We start from the raw sequence: 23,294 nt of genomic DNA, 5'->3' as shown, positions 1-23,294 counted from the left end.
CCTCCTTCTCAACGCAGTCCTTGTAACCCCCTAAAAAGGCCAGGGATGTGAGATGTGAAACCTCCAAGAAAGGTTCAGAAGTGAGAAAAGTTGCTGTAAGGACATAAGCAGGTCCTGCTGGATTAGGCCAGCAGCCCATCTAGTCCAGCATCCTATTCTTACAGGAGTCAATCAGATGCATATGGGAAGCCATAAGACCTGCACCACCAGGTGGTATTTCCAGGAGGCTAGGGAAGAGACTCACTATCAGCACTCTTCCCAACACTTGCTTTTTGGTGCTGTCAGTCTGCTCTGGATGAGAGATGTAGGAGCCAGCCGTATGTCACCTAGCCTGTAAGCCAGCTGTATGTCATCTACCACTCCTTTTTGAACTGTATTTAAGCCAGGTTCCTTGGAGTGCAACAAGACCAGTGCCAGAAACTCTATTGTCAGTAAACTTTTGTTTTTGCTTTGTATTTATGTATTTAAGCCTAGATCAGGGTGGCTTTCTCTTTTTTTGTAACATTGTGTTTATTCTGTGTTTGCTAGATTGTTGATTGGTATTGTTTTGAAAAGTTACTGACATTGTATTTTGTATATTTGTATTCCTGATGTTCTCTATTTCAATGTTTCTAATGTTTGCTGCAAGCCGTTTTGGGCACAGCTTGTTGTGGAAAAGTGGCATATAAGTAAAAGCAATCAATGAAGCCTGCAAGCATCACCTGAGCACAGCTGCACTCTTCCTTTTTGCAGTTTCCAAAAGCATACTGCCTCAGGTGGCAGCAGCAGGAATGAGCACAGCCTTCCTATTCGCTAAACACGCCCTGTCCCAACTGCCAGGCCTGTCCTGAGGATTCCTTGGCCCTTAGGATAGCTTTTTAGGAGTTACAGGGCTGCAGCGGAGAGGAAGGGCAGAGAATTCTGCTTGTGTGAGCACATCTTGCATGAATACTGCATTGGACACAACAATGTATGCAAGTAATATGTACCGAATAGGGTGCTCTTAAGTAGATCACAGCAGACAGTTCAAGTGCTGCTTGATCTGAGTGCTTTATTTCAAATAGAAGTACAGATGCTACAATGAAGAGTTGTTACAAGCCAAAGGGGTGAAGAAAGCACATACTGACCTGTGCACATTTTCCATCGCTGCTACCTCTGCTAGAGCAGCTAGGCTAAAGAATGCAGAGACAGATGGCATGTCTGGTGTAACACTATGACCTTCCTCCAATTCACTGTTTTGCAAGGATTCCTCGCTGCAGTCCATCCCTATACTCGATGCTTTCAGAAGACTACTCTGCAGTTGCTCCTTTGGTTTCTCTTCTATAGTGAAAGCAAAATGTAAACAACAGCTGAAGGGACTCCTAAAGCTGTAAGGATTGGAGACATACATTCCTCCCTCCCTGCTCAAAATGTCCGGCCATGTTCAGTGCTTCTTCCTTCTCTGAACATGCCCTGTTTGGGGCACAAGGTGGGGGCAGGAAAGAGGCCAGACTACAAACTGATGCTCAAAAATTGAAAATATATTCTCTGTAACAGACCCATATTAGTCTTTGTCAAGAGTACAAACTGCTTTGAGGCTTTTTACAATCAAGTGGTATATAAGTTTTATGAAATAAATAAATGCCAACTAGAGGATGCCTACAAGCAAAGAAGGCACTGAATTCTTCTTCCTTCTCTTCTGACAATAGCTGTACCCTGTAGAGGCAGAAATACATCTCCCAGAGGAGAACTTAGGACTTGTTTGTCCTCAACCCAAAACTCCATTTCCTGCCCGCCCAGCCCACAAATCATGTTTATTTTTAAGAAACAAAAACAAAAGAACAAATATTTTGAATTTTGAAAACTACCTAGGAAAAAAAAATCAGTCACATTCTTACCCAGAACTTCTGCTGGTGAGACTCGGCCGTCTGCAGTTCGAACCAGGTGTGTGATCTTGGTTTTCCTTGCTTTTCTCTTCTGGCTGCCAACCAAAGGTTCTTGCATTGTCGCAGACTCTGCAGTATTTAGGAGAGACACAGAATTCCGATTTTCCTGTACTGACCATTGCATGATTGCTGCTACAGTAGCTTCCCTTTCTGCCACTTCAATCTTACAGACAACCCCTGTTGTTAAATGTGACTGTGCTGATCACAACATAGGCTGATAGTGCAGAGAGCAAAGGGCAGCCTGGTTCCTTTTTCCCATGTCCAACTGGGGATTGGCACTTCTGCAACCGACCACCCACAGCACTAACCATTTGCCAGGAGTCAAAGGTAAGTGTAGGAGCACACACACACACACACCATGTCAGAGGTGGGCTTCTATTTAGGCTTGCAGTATAGGCGGTCAGAAGTTTCTGCCTGTCAACCTCTTCCATTGAAACAAGGCAACTATTCCCTTTAATGTATTATTGTTGTTCTGCAAGTGACTTTTTGTTGATTAACAAGCACAATCCGCCAAACAGTTAGTGGTGGCTAAGTGCCACTGAAATCAAGTGAAAGAGAATCAAGAAATTCAGAATGCCTCCATTTGGTCTGAAATTGCTATCTTTTCTACATTCACTTTTTTTTTTAGTTGAGATTGTTGCCAGCCTGTTGCATCCTAGTATTTTGAATACTGTCTACCAATCTTTTTTTCACCACTGTTACGGTGATTTCCCCCCTCATTTCAAACACAAGTGCAGAGGCAGTCTATCTACAATGAACAGGAAAAGTACTATTCTTTCAACACTGAAGTGAGGGGGATAACTACTTCTAAAAATAAGGGTACACATGTTCATAGAATCATAGAGTTGGAAGAGACCACAAGGGCCATCGAGTCCAACCCCCTGCCAAGCAGAAAACACCATCAGAGCACTCCTGACATATGGTTGTCAAGCCTCTGCTTAAAGACCTCCAAAGAAGGAGACCCCACCACACTCCTTGGCAGCAAATTCCACTGTCGAACAGCTCTTACTGTCAGGAAGTTCTTCCTATTGTTTAGGTGGAATCTTCTTTCTTGTAGTTTGGAACCATTGCTCCGTGTCCGCTTCTCTGGAGCAGCAGAAAACAACCTCTCTCCCTCCTCTATGTGACATCCTTTTATATATTTGAACATGGCTATCATATCACACCTTAACCTCCTCTTCTCCAGGCTAAACACGCCCAGCTCCCTTAGCCGTTCCTCATAAGGCATCGTTTCCAGGCCTTTGACCATTTTGGTTGCCCTCCTCAAGACACGTTCCGGTTTGTCAGTGTCCTTCTTGAACTGTGGTGCCCAGAACTGGACACAGTACTCCAGGTGAGGTCTGACCAGAGCAGAATACAGTGGCACTATTACTTCCCTTGATCTAGATGCTATACTCCTATTGATGCAGCCCAGAATTGCATTGGCTTTTTTAGCTGCCGCGTCACACTGTTGGCTTATGTCAAGTTTGTGGTCAACCAAGACTCCTAGATCCTTTTCACATGTACTGCTCTCAAGCCAGGTGTCACCCATCTTGTATTTGTGCCTCTCATTTTTTTTTGCCCAAGTGCAATACTTTACATTTCTCCCTGTTAAAATTCATCTTGTTTGTTTTGGCCCAGTTCTCTAATCTGTCAAGGTCGTTTTGAAGTGTGATCCTGTCCTCTGGGGTGTTAGCCACCCCTCCCAGTTTGGTGTCATCTGCAAATTTGATCAGGATGCCCTTGAGTCCATCATCCAAGTCGTTGATAAAGATGTTGAATAAGACCGGGCCCAAGACAGAACCCTGTGGCACCCCACTAGTCACTCTTCTCCAGGATGAAGAGGAACCATTGATGAGCACCCTTTGGGTTCGGTCAGTCAGCCAGTTACAAATCCACTGAGTGGCAGCATAGTCAAGTCCGCATTTTACCAGCTTCTTTACAAGAATATCATGGGGCACCTTGTCAAATGCCTTGCTGAAATCAAGGTAGGCTACATCCACTGCGTTGATTTGTGTGTGTGACTACAATAACTGTTAATTAATCCTGACCCACCAGGGTGGTGGTGTTTAATTACAGGTTTCTTCCCCACAAGAGGAAACCTTTAATGAAATATATAGGAGACCTTTGCTGAATCAAAGTTATTTCTGAGTAAATATTATAGAAGCCTATGGTTAATATAATGGAATATTAGGCGCCATTTCTAGCTGATTGGCAGAAAAGCAATAAGAGCACAACTTAGCATGGAAGCAAACTGTAGTTTCACTGATTTCGGTGGTATTCAGTCATTGGAAGATTGTGGCCAATCTCTCTCTCCCTCTCTCTAAATAAAGTATTTCCATTTCAAATGCACAAACAAGTTATACTTTTATTTTGTTACTCCTCTTATCATCCATGTGCAATAGGGCATGTTTCTGTTTATATTTCACAAACAAGGTCTCAAGATGAGAGATTAAAAAGCTTGTTCAAGACTACCAAATATGCCCAAGGCTAATCTTACTATTTTCTCAACCTAGAACAGAAAAGAAAGAAGTTTTGAAAAGCTGTAAAAGAAAATAATTTTTTTTAAAAGCAAACTATTCTTAGAGGTTTATGCAGTTAAAATAGTAAGCAGGCAAAACTGAAGTATTTTTAAATAAAACAGTAGGCCTTCTTTCCTGAGGTATAACTTGCCTGTCCTCTTCCCACATAGAAAACCAGGCATCAATGGAAAAGCAATGAGCAGAATGTGTGAAAATTCTGACATGATCAAATAAAATATGTATCTTTGCTCAAACATGCATACATTAAGTGAAGTGAGACTATAAGAGCTTCTGGCCTAGCAGGGTGGCTGCTAATAACTGGGAATGGATTATCCAGAAGCCTCTCACCTTTGTTAGATTTCTGTTGGTCTGTTGAGCAGCTACCAAGCTTCTTCTTCTTTCTTGGAACAGATGCACTTTTCCGGTCAAATGTGACAGGACTGTATTGAGGGAGGCTGTTGAATTTTTTCTCAAATTCTTCCTCCAGCTTTGCTAAGCTAGAAAATGGAAGGCGGGGAAAAATCTTGTTGTTACTCTTTTTTTGATCAACAAGACCAAATCAACAAGATGAAGCCACAGGTCAGACCATGTGGAAATACTTTTTTAAAAAACCAAACAGCTTTCCACATGCAATTGTGCCTACAATTTCAAGAGTCTGCCACGCTAGGGCTAATACCTCAATCTTTTCAGAAGTAAGTCCCACCGAGTCAATGGCACTTACTTCCAGATAAAAGGTGGTTTCATTTAGAATTTTGCTTTGATTTACTGGGATTTCCTCAAATATTCATAGATTATTATTTTATTTTTAGAACACAGAATTTACTGCATTTTGTTAATAAATTGCAATCAGCTGTGAGACAAACTGAAACACAGATATGGTCATAAAGGAATAATATTATTAAGAAAAACTGCCAGGTAAGGTAAGCTTTGGGAAAATGAAAAATCATATTACTATATATTAAAATAATACTATTAAAATGCACAATTACTTAATCATTTGCTGTGAAGTCTGTAATAACAGCATAAACCAGTAAGTCACTTTTATTCAGTAAAATTGTACAACAGTAAAGAGCAGTAAAGCTTTTATGATGCTGTTCTTGCATGGATCATTACTTTGTTTTGTTTGTTTGGTTTTGTGTGTGTGGATTGGGCGGAGGCTTCCCTCTGCACAGCCCAAAACAGCCATGCCAGTGTCACTCTTCCAGCACTGAGCTCCCCATTCCACCCAACAAAATCATGAGTGGGCAGAAGTACTGCTGGGGGATTTGAATAGAATGAGGCATGGAACGGATCCTGAGCTGGCCCCAGCTGCTGTCATGTGATTCCAGGCAAATAATAATAATAATAGTATTTATTTATTTATTTATACATACATACCCCGCCCATCTGGCTGGGTTTCCCCAGCCACTCTGGGCAGCTCCTAACCAAATATTAAAAACTTAATACAGCATTAAACATTAAAAACTTCCCTAAATAGGGCTGCCTTCAGATGCAGAACAGCATTTTGTCTATCTACCACCCTGGTGTTAAGCAGCAAGGCTGTGGATGTTGCTATGCTGCTCTATCCTATCCCATTGCTGCCTGACTGGGATTATAGATTAAACTGTTGGGCTAAAATTCTTCGCCCATTCTCCTGGAATAAGTCCCACTGAACTCAATGGGTCTTACTTCTCAGTAGGTATGTAAAGGACAGCACTCTTGCTTCCAAGTAATCATGCACAGGATTGGGCTACTAAAGGTACAGAAAGAATGAGCAGCTTTACACGACTTTTGATTTAAAGGGAGTTGAAGGCAATTGTGGAGAAAATTGACAGGAACTAGATAAAGAATAATACAGAAGTGAGTGTTCCGGTTTGAGAACTTTCTTTGGAACCCCAACATCTGATGCTGGTTCTGCGGCTTCCAATTGACTGTACGAGCTTCCTGCAGCCAATCGGAAGCCGCGCCTTGGTTTCTGAACTTTCTTTGGAACCCCAACATCTGATGCTGGTTCTGCGGCTTCCAATTGGCTGTAGGAGCTTCCTGCAGCCAATCAGAAGCCGCGCCTTGGTTTCTGAACATTTTACAAGTCAAACGGGCTTCTGGAATGGATTCCGTTCGACTTTCGAGGTATGGCTGTATACATTTTTAAACAACACAGATATTTCACCATAAGGTCTGGTTTAGGAGAGACATTATCTAACAGCTTTACAATGGAATAAGAAGTTCCACAAGGTTGTTTAAAAACAGATTGGGTGCCACAAGACAATCTGAATTCATATACAGGGGGTGAGAAATTTTAGGTTGAAAAAATGTCATTACAGTATTTATTGAGTGCAGACAATGCATCATTAATTTAATGGAATTCAATAGAATTAGAAAGGTTATTGAATATTTTTGCAGATTACTGTGGGACAAAGAATCTGGGTATTATTCCTAGCAAATAAAAAAATATGATACAGAGAAAATTAGAAAAGGGTTGACTAGTTTTTTTAGCAAAAAGAAATAGGATGTGATTCTTCATATAGAAAAAAAAAATCAACTTGCGAAGACAGATTATCTCTCCCTACCTCTCAACAACAGAAAGAAGATAATTAATGCTAGCAATCCAAGTACTTTACGGTGAGGCAGAATCAAAAATCCCTTACCCAGTGGTGCATTATAGGGATGGAAATATTGCTTGCCAGTAAGTTAATCTTCCTTGTTTGTTTGAGAAATGAAAACTCCCAGTCTCGCAATGGAGTATAGCTAGTAGTCTGCTCCATTAAGAAGTTATAAAGATGAACACCTCTGTTTTATCAGATCAGTTAAGCATAATGTATTATTGGTTTTCCCTGTAGCTATGAATCATTCAAACAATGGCTTTAGACTAAGTCTCAAATGGGAAAGTGGCTCAAAAGAAATGGTGAATTGGCTCCAATTCAACAACTGCAATTTGTGGGTGAAAACATGTATTTGGCTACACCAGCATGCAGGAGTAAAGACTATACCAGCAACCTGAAAACACATCCACACACACACACTCTAAATCTGTAGGGATTCCTCACCCAAGTGTGTATGCTTTACTAGGTAAATGTTTACCCATGGTATGCAGTCGTGTACATGTAGCCTTCCAATGTCTGTGTGTGTGGTTTTTTTTGTGTGTTTTTTTGAGCAGGGTATCTGCATCCTTACACAGAATGAATAAAATCAGATCCAATTTTGGAGTATCTGGATTTGACTAGAGTTCATCACTCCTACAAAGGATTGACTCTTTAAAAGCAGATGTCAACAAAGAACAAGAACTTATTCACTATTGGTGCTTTTGTTGAGTCCCCCCATTTGTGAACTGCTGTCACAATTGCTGTAATGACAATTTTGGTTGACCTACTTCTAGTCTACTGTACGCATCTGTACAGATACTGTTAATCATTTTACATATATCAATCGTCTATGTGCTGTATTTCTAGTATGGCTTAAGGCTAACATGGAAATAAAAATGGGTTTGAATAGGTGATTCAACTCTGGAGAGTTCAAGCCTTCTAACTGAGACACAGCCAACGGAATGAGGTTGGTAGGGGATGCCTCATGTGCTGGGACTGTGGCTTTCGACTGCTAGGGAATGCAGCCCCAAATAGGTGGTAAACTCTGTCTAAAGCACAGTCAACCTATGAAAATGAGGCAATTTCTACTTGCTTTAAAACAAGCTTGAAAAAGTTTGCATACTCAAAATGGCACACTTGCACACTATAGCACTTACCCCACAACTATTTCTTCCTTTGGCTTAGGTTTTTTAAGCTTTTTGTTCCCACTTGCCCCACCAGGGGAAAATGCCCAGCTTTCTTCATTCCAGCATCCTTCATGATCAGAGCTGCCGCCTTTTCCTGAGCTTCGTTTCCCTAGGAAAGACATTAGGAAACATAGAGCCTGTTATGGAATCATGGGACATAAAGACAGAAGGAAGCTGGGCAGACAGGCAGGCAGATGGGCACCTACACTGGGACCTGCAAAACTCATGCAACTTAAAATTATTATTGAACATTGTAACTCCCAAGCAGCTCCTCATATATTTGTGAAAGCGGTGTGATTAAATTAATTATCCTGAATCTCAAAGTACCTTTACCTTGCTAAGGCTGAGTCTGTCAAGGAAAAACATCAGATTTAAGCAACCAAATTAATCCATCACTTTTAAAAATGATTTTAAAATCAATTCCTATTTTCAACAAAAGCGCCCAAGGCGATGGACGTGACACCTATTTTGTACAGTAGGCTACATTCCAGCTATGTAAACATCGGGTTTCTGCAGCCACCATACACAAACACACACCCCATCCTGGCAAGCAAGAGGCATTATCACAGTTTCAGCCATGCAAAGGCCCTCGGGGATGGTTTGGAGCATGGCTACTGAGGGGGTGTGGCCTGAGAGCTTGGCAGCAGGGCTGCATTTGGCCTCTGGGCCTGAGGTTCCCTACCCTCGCTCTAGACTTTTGCCACTGTTCTTTCTTGTGCTGTTGGAAGAAACTCCAGATAAAGATGATAACACAGTAGCAGTCACTGCCTGTATCAGACATGCCAAACATAGGCAGGTTAAAAGCCACGTACCTCTGTCAACGTTGGCACGCAGGGATGTCAGCATCCCTTCTGACACCAGAGTTTTGTACAGAGCACCCTTACAAGCTCTTTCAGATTTCCTCGAGCCACATGTCTCTGTCTTTTTGTTACAGTCACTGTCCTCGGTTTTGACCTGCTCTGGTAAGCTTTGTGGCATCATGTCTTCCGTTGGGGTGAGCGGTTCCGATTTGATGATCTCGGGTACCTCGCTTGGCAGTTCCTTGTTGTCAGTAACGTCAAAAAAATCAGGAGGCTTTGATTCTTTGGTGGTCTCTACACATTTTTCCTTTAGAGCTCTTTTCTCTTTTGACTTCACTTTTTTCTTTGGTAACTTTGTTTCCAAGATGTTCCCCTTCGCCGTTGAGGAAGGGCGGGCTTTCTTACGGGGCACTTCTGTGAGTCTCTCTGCCCCCCAGTCCCCTTTTGCAACCGCTTCAATAGTATAAATGACGCTTTCAATGTCTGATTCAGAAGACTGCCTCTTTTTGCAAGCCTTCTTAGGGGTACATTTTTCAAGTGCTTGCTGGTCCGGCTTATTTTTCTTCTTCTTTTTCTTCTTTAGCTTTTCCGGCTTGCTTAATCCTAAGGTGCTGATGTCAGCCATTGTCAGTTCTGGGGAATGGCATACAGAATCCTTTGCAATTGTGCTGTCAGGTCCAAGTAACGTCATGCTGTCCAAAGAAGGATCTGCAATGTGACTGCATCTTGTCACCTCCTCAGACGTTCCAGTCTTTGTCTTCTCATGCTCTTGGCCCTTCACCTTATGAGATTTTTCGATTTTTACTTTCCCCCTCTCTGGTTCTTCAACTTTGAACTTCTCTGGTGCTTCCAAAGCTTTGATAATTCTGGATGCTTCTAGCTTTCCCTTCCCGGGTTCCCTCACTTTTACTTCCTCTGAGGCAAGGCACATCTAAAACAAGGGTAAAACATTAATTTCACGTTTCTAGTGCAAAGCTGGGTAAGAGCTTTGTGACTTGTTCTAGAAAAACCACCCTTGTTCTTGGCAGTTCAACATTACACAGCCTATATACTTGCAGGAGGATTACCAGACAACGGGGAGCACATCCTAATAGCACAATGTGATAAGCTGTGGGTTAAAGCCTCAGCGCCTAGGACTTGCCGATCGAAAGGTCGGCGGTTCGAATCCCTGCGGCGGGGTGCGCTCCCGCTGCTCGGTCCCAGCGCCTGCCAACCTAGCAGTTCGAAAGCACCTCCGGGTGCAAGTAGATAAATAGGGACCGCTTACCAGCGGGAAGGTAAACGGCGTTTCCGTGTGCGACTCTGGCTCGCCAGAGCAGCGATGTCACGCTGGCCACGTGACCCGGAAGTGTCTCCGGACAGCGCTGGCCCCTGGCCTCTTAAGTGAGATGGGCGCACAACCCCAGAGTCTGTCAAGACTGGCCCGTATGGGCAGGGGTACCTTTACCTTTACCTTTATGGAAGACCAGGGTTTGAATCCCCACTCAGCCATAAAACTCAATGGGTGACCTTGGACCAGTCACTGCCTCTCAGCCTAACCTACTTCACAGGATTGCTGTGAGGATAAAATGGGGAGGGAAGCACCACCATAAGCTCTTTGGAAGAAAATGTGGTGTATAAACTTATTAAATAAATAAACACTGTCCAGCATTCTTGGGTCCTATAATTAGCATTTACACTCCTCTGTGAACAGATGCAGACTGCCTCCCACCAGCAGGCTCCTGGCATCATACCTGGGCCTCCTTGAACTGGCACCTCTTAGCCCAATATTAGTTGAAGCCTCTGCCTGATTTGCAGTGGCCTTGGGATCAGGAGGAGACCCAGGAATCCTGAAATTTGCTTTTGGATCTGCAGGTGGAGGGACATCCCCTGGAATGAAGGGAATGAGGAGGTTTCTTATGTGTTTTATGTGGGGACGGGAGGCTCTTCTCTGGACGGTTTCCCTTCCTCCAACTCAGAAACAGAAGAGGTTAAGAGGAAATTCCCCTCACTAGAGTTCAAGAGGGACCTGGGAAGTCCTTGATCTTGGATCCTCATAAATAGAGCCTGAGAGGGCTGAATGAGTCAGGAACTAAATGTTTTGGTTTTCCTAAAGGTAAAGGTCCATTAGGTCCAGTCGTGACCGACTCTGGGGTTGCGGCACTCATCTCGCTTTATTGGCTGAGGGAGCCGGCGTTTGTCTGCAGACAGCTTCCGGGTCATGTGGCCAGCATGACTAAGCCGCTTCTGGTGAACCAGAGCTACACACGGAAACGCCGATTACCTTCCCGCTGGAGCGGTACCTATTTATCTACTTGTAGGCTGGCAGGAGCTGGGACCGAACAACGGGAGTTCACCCCGTCACAGGGATTCGAACCGCCGACCTTCTGATCGGCAAGTTCTGATCACCTGCGTCTCCTAGTGGCATATAAAAGTAATGTTAAACTATACTATTGTCTATTAAGCCAGCCACCCGAGGCTGCAGGGGAAAAACTGGCTCTAGCCAGTTCCACTCCCATGGCCAGAAGAGGGGCAGTGGTGATGGAGAGCGGGACTGCCTGCAGCTGTACCTGCATTCTCGTAAGGAGCAATATCTGTGAAGCACAATAAAGCGAAGCACTTTAAAATAAGGTGTCCCTGTACAAAGTTAAATGTGCTTAACCCACCGACTGTAGTGGGCTGGAGCACTCTTAAGTTCATATTAAACTGTGGCAAATATCTTCTTAAAAATGTTAAAAGAAATACTTGAGAAAAGTGGCACTGTCGTTTGTTAGTTTTTAACCTGATGGTGTCATCCTCTGAATTTGAAAGCAGTGGTGCTATGTAAGCCACGCTCATCGTGATCAAGTGAAAAAAGACTGTACATGTAAGAGGATTTTACAAAGAGTGCCTTTGCTTTCAGCTGCTTTCAGGTCAATATAAAACCCAAGTGTAATTTAGATTTGCCTTGTCTAACCAAAGAAGAGAAAACAGCCACCTCTATATGTATTCATTTATCATTATTTAAATAGAAGCAAAATCTGTGATTGGAATATGGTTAAAACATGTACAGTAGAGAGGATTTTACACTGTATGGACCTACTCAGGGCACAGTGATCCCACTCATTGAAAATAAAGCCTATTCTTCAAAATATCCTAATATTTTAGTTCTCTTTCTTGGTCTCTCTAGGGAATGATGGAATGGTGGGAACTGGCTTCTATAGAGACTACTAACTTGATACATGCAGGTTGTGGTTGCTTAGAGTCATGGGCTCCTCTACTGGACAATACATGTTGCATCACTGGGAGAAGTAGCACAACTCTCTCACCATGCAATTTTCATTTTGTGAACTTTTCCACGGAAGATATAAAGCATTCTTTAAAACCAAGAACAGAAGAATTAAGAGGATTATTTCACATATTGGCTGTTGCCTACTACCCAGTGCACTACTGCACCTTGAAGCTAGCAGTTCTTAACTTGCCGCCTTGGCTCTACGGTGACTGCATGCCTAATGGTTAGACAAGGTAAATCTTGTTCCTTGGCACCAACGTGGTAATTTACGGTTCTATAAACAACAATGCTAATTATGACTGTACTACTGCTCCGCTTCCCAGACCTTGGCAACCAGCATCATTCAGTAGTAATTAAGCCACAGGATTTTAATACTACCTCTGCCAACTGAAACAATGCCGATGTCCCACACTGCTTTGTTAATTCAGGAGGACCTGAATGGGATGTACTTGATGAAATCTAAAGTAGAAACAAAGAAAGCAAGGGGTGGGGGAAGATAATATCACAATGTCACTGATAAAAGTTGTGCCTTCAAGCGCAATGCAAAACGTCAAAGGAAATTTCAAATTCCACAATCACACTTGGAAGAGCTGGGGATCCAAACAGAGAAGAATTATATAAAGAAATATTATGTTAATACTAGAAAGTAATTGAGTAATGCTTTCAAGTATGGCATTCAGTTCCTGCGGTAAACATTACTGAATTAGGCCATCACTAAGGAGACTGTAAAACTACAGGACAAGTGTTTCCTTTAGTGTAAACAGATATATCTTCATTGACCGTCTATGTTCAACTCACTAGAGCTGTATCAGTTTACACAGTTGTAAATCAGGCCATCTTTACCTTTGTATGGTAGTTTGGATCCTCCCATTTTACTTGAAAGGCTGGTGGCGAAATGATCTAATTTACAAATGTGATTTTGTAACAAGGAGCTAGGTATCTTGGCAAAAAATAATAACTGTTTTGCTGTGCAAGAATATATACCCTTGTGCAACACATTGGTTACCTGGAGTCATGCTTTTGCAACTAATCTAGTCTGAATGAACACATATAGGATCATGAGAGCAAGCACTGCCACCTATCTAAACACGTGAACGCCATGCAAACATTCAACTGAATGCATGTAGATTCTCCCCTCCATGCATGTTCTGTCACTCTGGATATGTCATGAGAATACAAGCATTGTATCTGGATATTAAGTTACACAAATGCAGCACATGTGCCATACAAATACATGTGTCTCTGAAATGATTTGGTCAAGGTTCCTAGCTACCTGTACTCACATCTGTGTAAACACATTTCTGTATGCTACAATATATGCAACCACTCCAAAGAGTTTTTGTTCTACAGGAAATCAGAGAATAATTTATGAAGGTTTATAAAGCATAGAAGTCTCACATTCCTCCTATATATAATGCCTGAAGGCAGACCAAAAGAGTCAACAAAATTTGAGCACTAATTTGGCAGTAAGCATCAGTCAAAGAACCCTGATCACTGCTTCTCCAGTACAAAGTTTGTATGTGTAGTAATTTAAAAGGGGTAATAGTGGTGAAGGCGGCATAGTTTTTCCTTTGCTTGCTGTTTTTCTGCTGTGTCAATTTTGCCTAATTGAAATAGCAAACACACCTCTGGATGGTTTAGTTCAACCTTGACCAGTCTGGTGCTCTGTTGGGCAACAATGCCCACCCAAGAAAGCCCTGGTGGGAGTTGTAGTCCAAGACACCTGGCAAGCACCAGGCTAGCAAAAACTGGCCTAGGTGCTGGGGAAAGTAGCAGGTGGGAAAATGTTAAACACCCCCATTCACTTCTCAGCTTCCAAGGCTCCCAGACCCATCTTTATAACCAAACAGGTAGTTGGCTCTTTAATGGTTCATTTAGTATAAGGTGAACAAATACTGTAGTCAACTTCAACATGGGAAACAAACTTTCCAGACTGCCTGCCTGCCACATTAATGTAGGCTCTTCGGAGTAGCAATGCTATCTTCCCTGTCTGGTTTCTAGGAAACTGAATGACAAGCTACAGAAAATTGTAAGTTTTGCTGGAACCTATGGGCCACAGAGCCACTTTGCATGTTGCAGAAAAACCAGCTCCCTGAATTACAACAAAATGTCAATCAAATCTTTTCTGTCCCATTCAAGGGGAGATGTAAGTGTAGCATGAAGCAGGAAATGCTCAGGTGGCAGTTTCTGTACAGCTATCCCCTTTCAAACATTACAGAAAATATGAGACTGACAAGCTGTGAAAACGTGGAGACCTAGCTTTATCTGTCATATGGGAAAGCACATCTCAAGCACATTTAATTCTTTTTGAATTGCACCTGTAATTTCATTTGTATATGAAAACATAAAAGCTATAAGAAATACATCTTTGCAGAAATCCCATGCTTATCTACACAGCTCCTTCTTCCAACACCTTTTGCTAAAAGATACTTCTGGTGTCAACCTTCTGCAGTCCGTATTAAATTCAAAATATTATTAATAAAAATATACCTTTTCTTTTCTTTTTACACTCATAAAAAAGGTGCCTTACCTCAGCGAACTGGAAGAGTGCTGACTTCCTACAGTGCTTTATAGGTTCAGGACTCGCCAACTGTGAAGAAAGGGATATGATTTTTTAAAAACAAAATGCAGAGAAAGTCTCTTTCAACGATGGGTGAGGCAGACAGGCAAGCAGACAGCTGCCCTTTGTGACATTTTAGTTTGTCAATATCAACACAATAAGCTGTAGCGTTGTTGATGTGGATTCTGAGATTCCACAGGATACAAAGGCATCTCTGCACATCATTCTGCTATTTTAACTGGTCTCATGGTTGAGCGTAAGAAAAAAGGACACCTTTCCTATTAGCCACATCATTTGTTTTCACTGGAAAACAACACAGCCACTGGGTAAGCAAAGGGGTGATAAACATATGGAGATGACAGTGAAGAGTGTCATACTGTATAATGGAGTATGCATGACTGACAGGGGACTTTTATTCCTGGGCTAAAGGTTGTCCATTATGAATGACACATGCACTTGATGGTATCATTCCTTTCACAAAGACTTAACATTATTCTCTCCTACGGTGAAATGGATAAAGAGAAAGGAAACATATGAAGAACACCCAGGCTGAACAAAAACGCTGTCTGGGACGACTGCCAAGAATCCTCAGGCATTCTGGGTCCCAGGGCAATATAAGACTGTTGTGCTGCTGGATTTTTTGCATGTTTACAGCCACTGTACAATTTTTACTGCAACAGATTGCTTTCCGCGTGCAAAGTACAGCAATACTTTTCTCAGTGGGAAATTTGAAAGTTGGGGGGGGGGTGTAAAAGGAAGGGGGAAAGGGTAATTTTGGCATACAAAACGTGCCAAAGATGTCCAGAGGGAATGATAGCTTTGCGCTAATAAAAGACACATGGGTTCCAGTAGCTGAAATAAGGATTTTGTGCGCTCCTCTCTTGAATAATCTAAAAGCAAGTACCCTGCCATGTTCAGGATGAAAACCACAGCCTCTTCTCTCGCAAAGAAAGATGTGAGTCACTCTGCAAAGTACTGCTTGGGCTGACTCGGGGGAATAGCTCTGCTGAACAAGTTCAAGATCTTTTCTATCAATGAAGTGTCCTCAGAGCTCTCTCCAAACACTCTAATCTGAGGGAAATGAGTGTAGTTCTACCTCCAAAGATAATTCATTTGGCACAAAAAAGATTCTCTTACATTTCCATATGGCTCTGGACTACTTTATAGCAGAGAATGGCCTCTAAAGTCAACATTACAAGAGCTTCTATTGTAAAATATATGATAACCCTCTAATTTTCAGCAACTAATACACAGCTGATTGTTTCCTAGCTTTTCATGCTTTCAGACTTCTATGAAAACTCAGTGTAGAAAGACTTGCTGTTCTACATTCTCTGACAGATTAAGATATGTGTGCTTTAAAATGGTGAATACTCGAGGCCAGGGTTCCTAAACATTTTTGCCATGGCCCGGTTGAAAATTGCTGAGGGACCCTCTGTCTGGTTGGGGGGGGGGTGTCTGTTATAGCAATTGTAATGCACTGTGCTAGATGCTGCATTATTTTTTTGATAGCATATTTGTTTCTTTTCTTGTGTGTTGTATTTTGTCGTTTTTCAGTTAGAATTCCATAAAATTTGGGTTGCAACGGAATAGAATACAATGGGATAAGTTGGAGGAGCTGCTGGAAATACAATTAAAAATAAATATGAGCATTTAATGTGATGGATGTGCCAATTTTCAACCACAAATCCACAGACACACCATGTGCCACCTGGATGAAGCCCATAGACCACAGTTTGGGAAACCCTGCTCTAGGCTAGAGGTTTTCAATATGTGTTGCCAGGGCTTCATTGAAAGCTTATAGGGACTTTTTTGATCCATTAGACAAGCTTCCTTGAAAGAAAGCTTGTCCTATTATTATTGACACTGAGGTCCAGCTCTGAGGGCCTTCTGGAGGTTCCCTCACTGCGAGAAGTGAGGTTACAGGGAACCAGGCAAAAGGCTTTCTCGGTAGTGGCGCCCGCCCTGTGGAACGCCTTCCCATCAAGGAAATTAACAACTACCTAACTTTCAGAAGACATCTGAAGGCAGCCCTGTTTAGCGAAGTTTTTAATGTGTGATGTTTTATTGTGTTTTTATTATTCTGTTGGGAGCCACCCAGAGTGGCAGGGAAACCCAGCAAGATGGGCGGGATATAAATATATTTATAAATATTAAAATATTAATAAATTAATAGATAAATATGATGATGATGCTGATGATAGACAGGAATCCTCTCAAAGTGCTCTCCCTTCCTGCAAAGTATATAGTCAGCTTCTTGGTATACTGGAGACCAAAGGACAATGGAAAAGAAAGGATGCAAAAATGCAAAAATGAAAGCTAGAATGCAAGTGGTAGAAAACTCACTCTAAGTCTGACCAAACATATGTAAAATCTCATTACCGAGCCTATCCTGTGGCAATGATAGCAGAGAACAATTATTTTCTGCCAGCATGGCGACTTCAGTAGAAGAGCAAGATGGCTGCCCCAGCTGGCATCTTCCCTCTTACTCTGCCCGTCTTCAGACACAATTATAGACCAGCAGCTGGACTCCTTATCTTCATTCTGTTAATTTGTTCTTTTAGGTGCCTCCTCAGGATATTGCTTATTCAACCAGCACTTTTCTGAGCAACATTGTTGGATATTGTTCCTGATAGTTTTGCAGATGGATTCGATGTAATTTTATCGTTTTAATTTTGTATTTTGCATTTATTTTGGGGTTTTTTTGTAATCGCCACGATTTTCTTTTTTAATGCTGGGCAATTGAGACATCCTTTACATAAATGAAAAAATCTTGAGGAGGCTCAAAAAGACCTTTTTTCTAGGGAGAATCACTACAGTGATTCTGTGAACCACCCTGAGACCTCCAGCTTTAGGGCGGTATATAAATTCAAATTCAAATAATAATACAGTGAGCTATGAGAACTTTGTTTTAGGCTATAAAGCAATTTTGAGAGTGCAATTTGTAACGCCACATTTTCAAGAGGTGAATTAAGTGTACCTACGGGACCGCCTCTCCTGGTATGCCCCACAGAGAAACCTACGGTCTGCAAATAGTAACATCCTCAAGGTCCCAGGCCTCAGAGAGGTTAGGCTGGCCTCAACTAGAGCCAGGGCCTTCTCGGCTGCGGCTCCAATCTGGTGGAACGCTCTGTCACAAGACACTAGGGCCCTGCGGGACCTGACATCCTTCCGCAGGGCCTGCAAGACAGAGTTGTTCCACCAGGCCTTTGGTCAGGGCGCAGCCTGACTCCCTCCTCTGGCAACCTGCACAGAATCTTGCTTAATCAGTTGCCATTAATTTGATTTTAATTGATTTTTATAATGAAATATTTTTAGAATGTGCGATTATCTGATTGTTTGATTGTTTGATTGTTGTTAGCCGCCCTGAGCCCGGCTTCGGCTGGGGAGGGCGGGATATAAATAAAATTTATTATTATTATTATTACTTCTCAATTAGATAATGAGACAAACAGAAAGTTTTCTGGCTATCGTCTTAATTTTAAACCTTTGAGGTTTGTTGAATATTTACAGATAAATTGTAAACAGATAAAAACACTGGCATGATCATTGTAATAACCTGCAGCTACGTAAGAGTATATATATAAAGAAGATAAATAAATGAGTAAGTTAAGTTAATTTGGATATGCAGAAGGTATTAAAAATAAATTTAAGGAACCGCAGAAAGAGGGGGAAGGAAGTCAAGTTTTAAAATGTCAAAATGATTGTGAAATCAGTGAAATGTATATACCTGAAAAGTATAAACTTTTTTTAAAAAATTAATCCTATGGGTGTCTGCAAAGAGCAGCCGTTGCTGCACCAACTTCTAAAACTTGTTCAAGGCAGCTGGTACCTTACAGCACAGCAATGTGTTATAAAGCAATATAGGCCTTGTAAGATTAATGCAGAGGAGAGCAAAGAAAGGTGAGCTTGCAGGAGAGAACCAACAGACTGCTGAAGACGCTTTATCTTTCATGCACTCACTGATGTTCCTCCCCAAAAAATGGGGGAAAGAGGAGGACATCTGAGCAAGGGAAAGCAACACCTGAGAGAGCAATGGCAGGGGAGCCCTGGCACTGATTTGCACATCACAGTCAACCATACTTAATGTTTAACAGTGATGCAACATGGAGGAGTGCACCAGTGCAGGGTGCTCAAAAGTTATAGGCTCACCCCTTCACCATTCCTGGCCATACTGGGAGCAACAAACCACACGCCTTTGCTTGTTGTGGCACTCAAAGAAAGTAGCTGGAGAGGTGTGCAGAGGCCGGAGAAAGAGCTGTGAGTGGAGGAGTGCTCCATTGCCCATCCTTCACCAAACCTGCTATAGGCTGGGGCTGGGTGTGGAACTTGCTGAATGGGACAAAGCTGTGGGCAGCCTCAGGAAGCTTTGTGTCTGCCTGCAAAAGCAAGCCTGGAGTGAGAGATTAGGGTAACGTCAGCAGGTTCCAGGTGTCCTCTTCTCTATGACATCTAGTGAGTAAGCTGTGTTTGTTTGCGCCATGGCTTGGAGACCAGGTAGATGATGGAGTGCTGGGGGAAATGCAGGAGGCTGAGAGGTGAGTTGTTTCGGAAGGAGAATGAGCTGATACTAGTTTATGTTTATTAGCAGTTTGTATTATGCAACCATTGCATATGAAACTGTCTGTATTTTTGTAAGATTTGTTAGCTGTCTTTTGTTGTTGCTTTAGTTTTCTGTACAGTGGTACCTCGGGTTAAGTACTTAATTCGTTCCAGAGGTCCGTACTTAACCTGAAACTGTTTTTAAGCTGAAGCACCACTTTAGCTAATGGGGCCTCCTGCTGCTGCCGCGCCGCCGGAGCACAATTTCTGTTCTCATCCTGAAGCAAAGTTCTTAACCTGAAGCACTATTTCTGGGTTAGCGGAGTCTGTAACCTCAAGCGTATGTAACCTCAAGCGTATGTAACCCGAGATACCACTGTACACTGCTTATATTTTTATATATTAAGTGGTATGGAAATGGTCTAAATAAACAATTAAAAATAAGTAACTCAATAAAATCCTGGGCTCATGGTTTGTTTCCTTCTTTCTAATCAAACCATGAGCTGAGACCAAGGTTTGTTTTCAACTCATTAGTTGATTGGATTAAAGAACCATACTCAGTTATTTCAGAAAGGTTTTGGGAACTTTATTACATAATTTACTTGGGGGAGATAAGAAATTTGGACAGAAGACTATTAATAATATTTTTTTTTTGTTATTTGATTTATTAAAGATTTGTTATGTCCAAGTCTCCTTTAGAAAAATTAATAGATAAAAGGAAATGTAGAGGTGGGATTTCATGCATGGAAGAACAATAATTTATTCAGGATTAATGATTTTAGAAAAGCAGGATGGATGGTTTCATATTCAGAGGTTAGAAGAAAAATGCAGGGCTAAAACCCCTAATTGGTTTGAATATTGTCAGGTAAGATCATTAGTGCAAGAATATCAAAGGAAAACTGGGTTGAGGAGAGAACCTACAGAATTTGGAAAAGAAAGTTGTGAAGATTAAAGAACATAGATTAGCAAAGATATATAAACTTTTGGTTAAACATGACACAGAACAGGGACAACTAAAATAATATATTGTGAAATGGGCACAAAATACTGGGGGCAGCGGGCGGAATCCTGATGGATATATGTGAAAATCTTTTGAAAGTAGCTTTTAAGTTCTCTTTATGTGCAGGAATTAAGAGATAATTGTAAAATAATGAGTAGATTGCAAATTAAGCCATAAAAGATAAGTAACATGAATAAAAATTATTTATCTTTATGTTGGAAGAATAAAAAGAAAGATTCTCCCCATATGTGGTAGAGATATGCTTTTTTTCCCCTTTAAAAATGGAAAATGATTTTAAAACCCAAGTGGTAAATATTTTAAGATACAATGTTTCATTTTGCTCATTTTCTTTTAAATTATGTAAAACAGTAAGTTATCTCAGAATGTAGGGAACTTGTTTCTTATCTATTAGTTGTGGCTAGAACGGTCTATGCAAATACTGGAAATCACATAAAACACCAACAATTAAAGAATGGAGAGACAAAAAATGGTCGTATGCAACTATGGCTAAGAACACATTTTTTAAGATATCAAGAATGAGAAGCGAGACAAGGTAAGTTTTTGGTAAAGTGGCAAAAGTGTATTGATTACTGTAAAAGAAAACAGGTTTTTTCACCTAATTGTCATAATGGATTCACAAAGTATTGACTGTTTGGATATATGATATCCTTCTAGCTTTGTTTTTATTTATAATTGAAATGGGGAACGGCTTTATTTTAGTGTAGCTACCAATATGCTTTAAAATGTTTTAAAAGGTATTTTATTACGTATAATTTGATGATTAAAATAAAAGGTGGTTGGGAAAGGTTGGTTTTTGTGGTGCGTTTGTGGGAAATGACCTCCCTAGTCTGGGTTTGTTGTGGGAAATATCCCCTTAGTCATGCTCCCAACATAGCCAGGAGTGGGAGAGGAGTGGAGCAAGGACGTTTGAGTAGCATGCACCACCATGTTGCTTGTTCATAGTAAACCAGAGTTAAACATTACCCATGGTTTAACATGAGATGTGAACACAGCCATAGAGAGGGCTAAGCACCTATCTATTCTGATTCTTACCCAGAAATGCTGCCTCCTATGCCCACAATTGCATTACCCTGGCAAATGTGGGTCTGGGATGTTGTGCTTGCTGCAGTACTGCCCTTGGCCCTGATTAAAACGTTAAGCAAAGGCGGCTGCAATAAGTAACCATGTCATCTTGCATTGCACGGGTTTGGACTAGAGGACCCCAGGGTCCCTTCCAACTCTACAATTCTATGATCCTGTTCCTCATTCCCCTTCTCCAGCACTTATATATACATGTTTCTGGAGCATCATGGGAACGGAGCACAAAGAAGAAGTGGCAATACTGGAATCACCTCCATCTTGTGCTCTGTGATTAACAGAGAGAAGCAATGCTTGAATGTTGAGTAGGGGCCTCAAATGAAGGGTTGGAACCCTGAGCACAGTTTGATGTGGGTGTCAGCAGAACGGTTTGTGGCAGTGCTGCTCTAGTGCCATATCTTGTGTAAGTTACATACACCCAGTGCTTTTCTCCTGGGGGTACGCAAAACCTAAAACATTTTTTGAATTTAAGTTTGGCCTCATTGAGCGGCAGCATTTCAAAATGAGAAGGAAAATGAGAGCACCCCTAAACTTTTTTTTTAAGAAAAAAAGCACTGCATATACCTAACACCAGGACTTGCCACACTGCACTAGCACCAAGCTTCATAGTAAGCCACCAAACTGTGTGCTACATATCTTCGCAGCCTACTAAATTCATGATCGTAACACAAAGAAGAGAAATGTGCGTATAGCTGAAGCTTCCTTCGCTGCCTCTGCTGCAGCAGTTCCTGGCGATGACGAGAGAAGTGCTCCCTAGCAGAAATCATAGGCATTGACAGACATCTGAGGCTATGAGAGGTTACTTTATCATTTCCTGGGATATTGCTATTCAGAAGCAAATTCATCCCAGAACTGATTTTTTATTTAAACTTAAGATATTTTAGTTTTGTGCCTTGAATAGCTACATTATATAGTCAAGCTAAGGGGGATGAAAATCACAGGCAGCGATCTCAGTATACTGTTCCTTTGGTTTAACGATGATGTAGGCTTGGCTAACGAGAGATGCAGCTACAAGGCTGTACTGTACAGAAGCTCAAGTCTGTGCAAAGGATGAAGGACACCCTACAAGGAAGATTCCTTCCCAACCCAAAGAACAGGGATGGGGAGCCACTTCTATGACCAACTCTCTGTGGCCATTTTGACAGGTGGCCAGGGCTGCTCCCCAATCAATCGCAATCAGGAAGAACCTCCTGTATCAACAGGGTCAGAGTCGGAACCTTCCATTGAGGTGGAGTAATGAAATGTCTTCCCCAGGACCTCAAGCAGTGCAGGAAGCACGTAAGGCGGTAGGCTAGGGAACAAAGGAGCGCCTGTCTCTAGATCAGGGGCTTTAAGAATCTAGTTAGTGACAAAGGGGCCTTGGCTTGTCATGCCTTGCCTCCTTCTCCATGAAATCCAGCATCGCACCAGAACATGACATGTAGGATCTAATTGGGATCGTGGGAGGCTCCCCATCACTGCCATAGAACATCCCCCTTCACAAACAAGCAAAACCACTGATCCTTTGGTCAAGAAACTTAAGGACTTTAGAAATACTAATTGTTGCAATTAAGAAAAGGGATGAGAATGATATAGGTATGATGCAGTTGCCTTATACGGATTTAAACCTATTTATCCCAATAAACAGATTGGTATGAAGGCGCTTTTTTGGGTGGGGGGTTAGAACACAGGCAGCATTTTGAAGGTAGGATAGAGACTTGAAGGCACCTGTGAGAAGAAGAATCTTGTATTTTACTGAAGTGTTTTGATCTTTCCCACCACCTCCTTTACGTTAAGGATTTTCTTAATTGAAAGGTGCTAGGGCTCATGTCTATCTGAATTCATAGTTTCTGACAAGTGTGCTCCTCCTCCCAAAAAATAACTGCTAGTTTAAGTTACTCAGTAATAATAGGGA

The 23,294-nt window shown here is 41.8% G+C and overlaps 1 protein-coding gene across 9 annotated transcripts in view; it reads right to left on the bottom strand.

Annotated features, from left to right (window-relative positions):
* Nucleotides 1–23,294, bottom strand: part of BBX (BBX high mobility group box domain containing) — a 124,800-nt gene that overhangs the window by 6,311 nt on the left and 95,195 nt on the right. For all 9 annotated transcript variants that reach the window (XM_079974367.1, XM_079974371.1, XM_079974369.1 and 6 more), the window contains 7 exons: nucleotides 14,734–14,793; nucleotides 12,582–12,662; nucleotides 8,966–9,884; nucleotides 8,124–8,262; nucleotides 4,754–4,902; nucleotides 1,857–1,973; nucleotides 1,107–1,299 (listed from right to left, as the gene is read on the bottom strand). In XM_079974367.1, the coding sequence (XP_079830493.1) occupies nucleotides 1,107–1,299; nucleotides 1,857–1,973; nucleotides 4,754–4,902; nucleotides 8,124–8,262; nucleotides 8,966–9,884; nucleotides 12,582–12,662; nucleotides 14,734–14,793 (1,658 nt within the window). The remainder of the gene's footprint in view (nucleotides 1–1,106; nucleotides 1,300–1,856; nucleotides 1,974–4,753; nucleotides 4,903–8,123; nucleotides 8,263–8,965; nucleotides 9,885–12,581; nucleotides 12,663–14,733; nucleotides 14,794–23,294) is intronic.

Source organism: Podarcis cretensis (genome assembly GCF_951804945.1).
Source record: "Podarcis cretensis genome assembly, chromosome: 4".
Taxonomy (NCBI): domain Eukaryota; kingdom Metazoa; phylum Chordata; class Lepidosauria; order Squamata; family Lacertidae; genus Podarcis; species Podarcis cretensis.
Note: the sequence above shows the minus strand (reverse complement) of the source record. Positions and strands in the feature narration are given on the sequence as shown.